This window comes from Micropterus dolomieu, linkage group LG08, assembly GCF_021292245.1.
Source record: "Micropterus dolomieu isolate WLL.071019.BEF.003 ecotype Adirondacks linkage group LG08, ASM2129224v1, whole genome shotgun sequence".
NCBI classification, from domain to species: Eukaryota; Metazoa; Chordata; class Actinopteri; order Centrarchiformes; family Centrarchidae; genus Micropterus; species Micropterus dolomieu.
In genome coordinates this window covers 3,341,587-3,349,572 of record NC_060157.1, presented here as the reverse complement: position 1 = coordinate 3,349,572, position 7,986 = coordinate 3,341,587, and the positions used below count along the sequence as shown (strand labels likewise).

The 7,986-nt window shown below is 39.5% G+C and overlaps 1 protein-coding gene across 1 annotated transcript; it reads left to right on the top strand.

Moving 5' to 3' along the window:
- The first annotated feature begins 866 nt into the window (after positions 1-866).
- On the top strand, positions 867-7,759 carry LOC123975457 (L-rhamnose-binding lectin SML-like). The gene is made up of 9 exons (XM_046056950.1): positions 867-994; positions 3,037-3,069; positions 5,044-5,121; positions 5,677-5,812; positions 6,518-6,621; positions 6,717-6,761; positions 6,872-7,004; positions 7,122-7,225; positions 7,486-7,759. Exons 1-9 carry the CDS (start codon positions 964-966, stop codon positions 7,497-7,499), a joined length of 678 nt encoding a protein of 225 aa, XP_045912906.1. The 5' UTR covers positions 867-963; the 3' UTR covers positions 7,500-7,759.
- Positions 7,760-7,986: the final 227 nt, after the last annotated feature.

The window sequence follows — 7,986 nt, the reverse complement described above, 5'->3', positions numbered from 1 at the left end:
CTTTGTGAGCTCTTTGCGATACAGATCAGAAGCATTCAAGTGTTGCATAAACTTAAGTCTCCGGAATTTCCCTGCGTGGGTCCTGATGATGCAGGAGCTGTCCAATCAACAAGTTACCTGTAAGTCTGCGTAACGTCATGGTTACTTCTCTTGGTTCGTTTGTAAAACTGCAGTGTGAACTTGAACCGGACCGGAACTAAAATGCAACAGTGTATAATTTGTTTCACTTGTTCCGGACCAAATGAACCGAACTACAGGTGTGAAATCACCCTTAACGACTTAGGTGATTGGTTGACTTTTCCTCTGGCGCCACATGAGGTAGACATTTTGGTTCAGAGTGAAATGTGTTGACAAGTAGTGGATGGGTTGCCATGAAATTTGATCCACGCTTTCATGGTCAGCTCAGGATGAATTGTAATAACTCTGATCGTTGTCAGTCCTTTGGTTTGAGACTACATACCCCCCCAAAATGACAATCCACCTCAGCTGCACTTAAAGATTTTAAAGACTTAGCATTGCACTTTTATATCATTATCAATGTAGCAGAACTAGATATAAATATATTTTTTCTCCATACTTCCTTGTCTTAGACAACAGCGCTAAAATGTTAAACTAAGATGTTTAACATGCTGTGCACGTGTTTTACATTAATCACCACAGGCTTCACGTGAACCAAAGAAAACAGAGAACTGAACCATCAAATTTCAGTTCCTCCCTTGTTTGTTCTCAGGCATATTGTTGTAAGAAGTAATTTATTCTGAGATGATTCATGTTTCACGTCTTGGTATTTTATTATCTGTAGCCATCTAAAGTTTTCTCCTTCGGTCTGCTGCAACTGACAAGGAACTCATTCATTAGTGACTTGTTTGCACAGAGAGAGGCAGGTCTTTCCCCTCAACACAATAAATAGCAGGTGTGTGTTTCACTGCAATCACTTCAACTCAGACCAGAACTTCTGACACCATGCTCTGCTCCAGACTCTGCACCACACTGTGTAAGTACACAACTAAATACTACAAGGTAGATTTATTAAGTTGTGGTTCCCTTTACACTACTCACAAAAGAAACATTATCTAGAAATATTACATACTGTAGATGAGTGGATAAATAACAAGTCACTCAAAAAAATAACTGTTTTGCATAGCGCATGCCGAGGATGAATTTAGGAGACTCACAGAAGAAGCTGCTCTGTAGTCTGGCTGACAGCAGATACTTCTGTATCTCTTGCCAGACGGCAGCAGGATGAACAGGCTGTGGCTGGTGGGTTCTGTCTTTTAGTATCTTTTGGGCTTTGCGCAGGGCTGCACGATTATGGCCAAAATGATAATCTTCTAGCAGCAAAATATAAATAACATTTTACCTGGAAAGTCCACTGAATCCGGCTACTGCTGCCACACGGTTTTGTCCTGTCCTCTGCACAGCGTTAACGTCCTCTGGAAACGTCTCAGATGCATTTCAGGAGCTGAGCACGTTGTTGGCTTGTTGTTATTTTGTGCTTCTACATATGGCTTCTACTCTGCTAACCAGCAACGGCTCTCTGCAACCTCGGTTTTGTTCAGTTGTCTGCACGGCTGCATATGTCACAGGGAGCATTTCAGGATCAGAGCGTTTTGCCCGCGTCATTTTGCTGACATGTTTAGATTTTGTTGATTTGGTAATCAGCGCTTGCTTTTTCTGCTTCTTTTAGATGAGATGTAGATAAATCTTTCTTTTAGGTCTGTTTTAACCCCTTAACGGTGATTGTTGCAAATTCGTATCACACCTCTTCCTTTCAGACTGCAGCTGAGAAAGCCTATGTATTCCCCCAGTGCCTGTTTGCGCATATTCAATACATAGCCTGGGAACCTTTTGCAAGCACTGTTTTTTTGTTTATGCCTGTTGTCGCTAATTTGCATCATATCTAAATTATTTGTAATTTTTTTTTGTTCAGGCATTTTGTTCAGGGAGTTTTTTTTGTTTGTTTGTTTGTTGATTTATGATCGGGTGTATGCACAGGGTGTTTTACTTTGAAAATTGACCAGATTCTCTATGCCTTTCTGTGTCTGGCTTCCTGCCCAGTTCGATTTGCTCTGTGCAGCTCGACATGGCTTCCGTCAAAAATACACTGGTGTATTTTTTGTGGAGCTGAGCCGAGAGCTGCATCTGGCACACGCTACATCTGATGGACCCAAGGAGCAGCTGACTCATGCGGACTCGTGGGCTTTGCTGTCTACTCTGTACTGTAGCAGCAGGAGGGTGCACGTGCAGCCAAATTGCCCGCTTGGCTATAAGTTCAGGATTTAATGTGCAGCAGAGTTTTCCATGAGCAGAGCAGCATTTTAAATGGCAATATAGCTGCGATCATATTCATTTAATTGTGAGAAGCTAAAATCGTAATTGCGATCAATATTCGATTAATTGTGCAGCCCTAGCTCTGCGCAGACACTTCAGCTCACCAAGATTTAATTGATATGAACATAGGATTGGCATATATAAGCTTTAAGTCAGCCTAAGCCTTTTCAGTCACTATGTACTGTTTGCGTAGACACTAATAGGTGTACAATTATTGTTTTATGATGATAACCAAATAAACAAACAAAAAATATCTGCAAATACGTAATGTAGCAATTTTGTGGTTTTTATACTTTGACATGCATTTCGTAACTTTTTAATAGAACAGACATCAAACTAACATCCTAAATAGCATTTTGTATGAACTTATAAGCATAATTAAATGTTTAGAACCTCTTTGTAATAAGTCTGCCTATAACTTTAAAATGATGGCTTTATTAACGGTTAATAAAGTGTGTGTACCATACAAAACCATTTTGCATTGACAGGTATTGGAAAAAAAAAAACTCTGGCTGTTCAGTCATTAACATAATAGGTTGTTAACTGAAAATCAGATTGTCTAGAAATATGTTGCTACAGACAGGTATTGATTGTTTACTTAAAGTTCAAATGACAGATTTATGATTAACTCCCAGAACACTGTAAAACTGGAATTACGCAGAAGTTACAAGACTAATACACTTTAAAAATGTTTTTTTCTTCCAGTGCTGGCAGCAACGTGTTTGCTTATGAGAGCAGGTAAATTATGTTTGAATTTACATGTGTCAGAAGCTATGCATATTGTTACAGCAAATTAACTGTTAATTCTCACACACATTGACTTTTTTGCTCTTTGTCCACTCATTTCCGCCTTCTTTATTCTCTTCACTAATCCTTCATCTTTCTGCCTCTATCACATGCTCATCCTGCTCCTCTGCCAAGGACAGAAACCTACAAACAGGACTCATATTACAGCCTTACAAATACCATCAAACAAAACACTTGACGTTAGTGTTGCAAATATCCTCCCCAACGCTACAAATGAGGCTTGAAATAGATGAAGCAGCACTGATCACGCTTGCATTAGCTGATCGCAGCTGTTTCATTCATGCTCACTGGCTCTTTCACCAGCTTTGTGGCTGTCAGCTGACTAGTAACATCCAGTCATATTCAGGCGGTGCAGCCATCATAACCCGACGCTATTAAAGGCCGTTAACATTAAAATGTTGAAATTAATTTCAATAGACTCATTGTAATCACTGGAGACACTCCAGGGCAAAATACATAAATATAAAAATATATACAGTAGTTTTCAATAAACTTTTAACTTATAGAAAGCTGAAGGCCTGACATCACTTCCTGTTTAGCCTCTGTTCCACTAGCTTCTCTAACTCAATACAATCTTTCATTAAGCATTTCTTTCATCAGTCTATCTGAAAAAATAATCGGACGGATCAGTTCCACTCTAGCATATTAGAAATTGAATCCTTTATTATTTTAACAACATTAAACAACAATTAGTAATTACTACTTTAGCAAAAACATCGCAATTTGGTTTTGTCCTTATCAACGCTCTTTTCTAGAGTCCATCTTTTTAACTGTAATCTCAGCTGTTGGAAAAACTTTTAGAGCATTTGACTTACTAATCAACTCACCTGACCGTGACTCACACTACCTCCACTAAAATACTCGTACATTGTCAGTTACCTCGTTTTTGGACTGAGTGCGTACACTGTGCTTGAGTTCTAAAGTTAGAAATCACTAGAAGCTCACAGTTTTTCAGTGACTTGCTGCATCGGCTCATTCACAAGAAGGCAAAGAGGACAGTCACACTCGCAAAGTTAAGCTGGCAGCCTCTTTATGGCCCAATTATTAAACCAATTAAAATGCAAAACTTAAAATATTTATATATGTTGTTTTACTCCTAGTCCTAGACAGTGGGTTTGATCAGTCACATTATTAATAAAAAATATTTGCTATAATCTTGGACCTTGTTACAAAAAGCAGATTTTTCTACTTTAGTGGGCAAAGACATGATTTTTGCAGGTTGGTAAATGTAAACAAAAGCGTAAACAAAATTCAACACGGCGTGACAACAACTTCATCTTCTCTATTTTATAAATAAACACCAATATAGCTTTTTTTTTTTTTTTAAACTACTGTCCTTATCTAAACAAAGAAAAACGACATTGTGCTGAGAAAGTCTCTGCTTGAAGAATGGATTTTCTTGCTCCCTATAAACTGTTCCACAACAAAGACATAGTTTACAGACCGTTATAGGACAGGAGTCAAGGAGTTACCTTCTGAATAAACTCATAAGACAGAGCTAACAAGCTAGCGGCTGTCAGCAAGCTCAGAACTCTTTAAATGCTTCGATAATTCTTTATTGGATCAAATGTTCATCCTGAGAACAAAATGCCTGGAGGAAAGATAAATATTTCGTGACTGACTGCTGCTTGTGTGTTCCAGGGTGGCTTAGTGGTTAGCTTGTAAGTTACTGTAGTTTATCCACTAGCTTCTAGAGCCTCATCATTTTGTGAAGATGCACTGATGATTTTCATTGTGCCGCCTTTTGGTGTGACGGGAACTCTTTTCTGCCATTTTATTCATACCAACACTGTTTCTAACCAAATTTTTATAGGAAACTTAATTGGATCTTTTTGGTTGTTGTTCCACAACAACTATGTGTTTATTCCAATATGCACGAATTATTAAACAAACTTTTCATTCTAGGATTTTCCAGAGCTGAACAGGCCACAGAGAGAGTGATCACCTGTGATGATGCCTACAACGTCCAACGCCTGAGCTGTGGTATGGCTGAACTCTGCCTAAACCTAAGTCAGCGACTGTATGCATGTCGACCAACTATGTGCTGACAGCCGATGTGCTAGCAGCTAGGTTTAGCCTCCTTTGTGTTGCTACATTATTAGATTGTTGTCAGAAATTAAAAATGTACTGCTGAATAAGGTTTTTCATATCTAAATATATTCCTATTTCGTCGTAGTGAACAGTTTCATCTCCAGTGATTTAAAAAAAAAAACATTTTGGTAACTTGATTTATAAGATTTAGTTAGATCATTTTGAATAGGGACATTTGCCTTCTTTGACAGGACCACTTTTAAGCATGTGCAGAACGGATCCAGCAGTTCCCTTAACCGACATTCCCTGAGTACGGAGCAGGGAGTACTGTTTATGTACACTGTGGATAGGAACGCAGCCATTGTCAGTTTCAGTATTTTTCATCTGACAGTAGGCCTACAGAAAAATAAAAAAATTTCATCTCATCCTGTAAGTCTCTCTCTATTGTAGTTCTGCTCTCTTAATTTTTCCCACTCTGTCCTTGTTTCCCTCTGTGTTGTGTAACAGCGAATGGAGCGATCAGTGTGCAGACCGCTCTGTATGGACGTGCAGACAGTACAACCTGCAGTGAGGGCCGACCTCCACAACAGCTTACCAACACACAGTGTTCTCTGCAGGGCACCTTGGACATTATGAGGAAAAGGTACAATTCAAAATTAGAAACTTGTACAACCAGCAGGTCAACGTTTCCATTCCTGTTATAAAATAACTCAACTTCTAGATGATTAGCACCAGATTTTATAGAAACGGTCATGGTCACCAGAGGATGAATCCTAAAGACTCCATGAGGTTGACATTTTTGGCTTTTATGGAAATATCTCAGCAACTACTGGATGGATTGAAATGTGACATTTAGTTTTCCGATCTTCTTCTAGCACCATCAGGTCGAAATTTCAGTTTGGTCTTTGACATCAGCAAAAGCTGTTCTTTGTGTCAGGAAAAATATATATCAGGCTTTTTAAGATAATTGGCATCAGCTGATGCCTGCACTCACGAGGCCATTTAACAAAACCCTTGTGTGGACACATCTACAAGCTGTCATTGTGGTTGCTGGAGAACAACTTGGTGCTCACCTCTGAGTTTTAGATGGTGGCAAAAAACTTATTACGCTCAGTCACCATTGTCTTCTAAATGTTAACCTGTTTCTCACATCCTAAATTACAGCAAATTCAATCTACAACCATTACTAGCTTGAATATATATTCTTATACTGTAGACCCACAAGTTATGTCACAATTCCTTCACACGCCAGCAATACAAAGCGTGATATAAATTGCTTCATATAGTACGTTTTGGGAGGCTTGTGTAAGGTAAAGCTGGAAACGAGCCAATTTTCTTCTTCCTGCAGATGTAATGGCAAGAGCGTGTGTGAAACAAACACCTTCCGTGCTTCTGATCCCTGTTATGGCATCTACAAATATCTGGAGACCACCTACACCTGCCTCCCAGCAAGTCAGTGACATTTGTGCACGTAACTAAAAGTAAAGCAAAGCCACAAAGAAGTTTGAGTGCAACATGTCTAATGTTGTTTATCTTTACTTTGACAGTCTTCAGCGTAACATGTGAGGAGTCTTTGGCAAACCTGCAGTGTTGTAAGATCAAGCTTTCTCTTTTGTTTTTGTATTTTTGGTGGATTAAAGTGATAAAGTTATATATTTTTTGCAGTTAAACACGGATACTGAATATCTCCTCTTTTTGTCAGCTGGAAGACGGGTTATATCTGTCTACAGTGCTTATTATGGACGCCGTGACTCCGCCACATGCTCCTACCAACGACCTGCCTCTCAGGTCGAAAACGTCGACTGCTGCAACCCCACAAGCAAAGTTGCTGAAGGGTACAACTGCTCACTCTTAAACAATGGGGAAAATACCATACAAAACACCCATTTTTTTTTCCCAGTCTTCTGTGCACATTCAAACCTGTATTCAAACACATCACTCTTCATCCACAGCTGTAACGGGAAACACAGCTGTACTATCAAAGCCAGCAACTCAGTGTTTGGAGACCCCTGTGTTGGCACTTACAAGTACCTGGAGGTGGCTTACACATGTAAAAGTAAGTACTTGAAAGGCCCTGTTGGGATGTTTCACTCCACTGAAGCTGATCTGTGGTCGTGTAAAGCAAAATATTGGTACAAAAAACAAGGACTTGCCATTCGGTGAGGTTGCATTAATTCTTCAAGTGGAATGGGGAAAAACTGTCTATATTGTTGAGCTTATCTGGGGCCGGGTCACGATGGCGGCAGGCTAGGTACAGTAGTCTAGACGTAACAGGACATGTTTGAGCTCTCAAACTTCATCTGTCTTGTGTTGCAGAGCGTGGGAATTAAACAACAAAACATGGCAATGTACGGCGTCAGTGGATGAAACCAATGAGACTTTGAAATTCCAAATGGAGCATATAGCCTAAAGTATCTGGACAGCGGAATATTAAACTGTTCACCATCTCGCACTGGGCTAAGTGTCCAAATACAGTTGCTCCACAAATGACTCAAAATGGGAACAAAACTTGCTTTAATAAGCCTCTGATCAAAGAATTGCCTCTTCTGTTATCATCTTGTGATGCACAAATAAAATCTGCCTCGCCTCACCTTGTGTTCTGGTTCATTACAATAAATGATCAAATGGTATAGTTCAGTCCCAGAGCTAATATTTCTTATTTGTGTTGCAATAATTTTTAACTTGACGTGGTGTTAAAAGCAAAGATCTGTCTCTGCTGTTTGAAATGCAACTAGCTTGTATCGGCCGACTGACTTGAACCTCAAATCTCTGGGAGTTGAAGCAGGCAAACTCCAGAATATTACTGAACTGGAGGCC

Bases quoted from the DNA above. Each gene is read 5' to 3' on its own strand.
- LOC123975457 (XM_046056950.1), top strand. From the start codon at position 964: ATGCTCTGCTCCAGACTCTGCACCACACTGT. The intron at 995-3,036 runs GTAAGTACACAA...TTTTTCTTCCAG, and splicing joins CAGACTCTGCACCACACTGT to TGCTGGCAGCAACGTGTTTG. The intron at 6,622-6,716 runs GTCAGTGACATT...TTACTTTGACAG, and splicing joins CTACACCTGCCTCCCAGCAA to TCTTCAGCGTAACATGTGAG.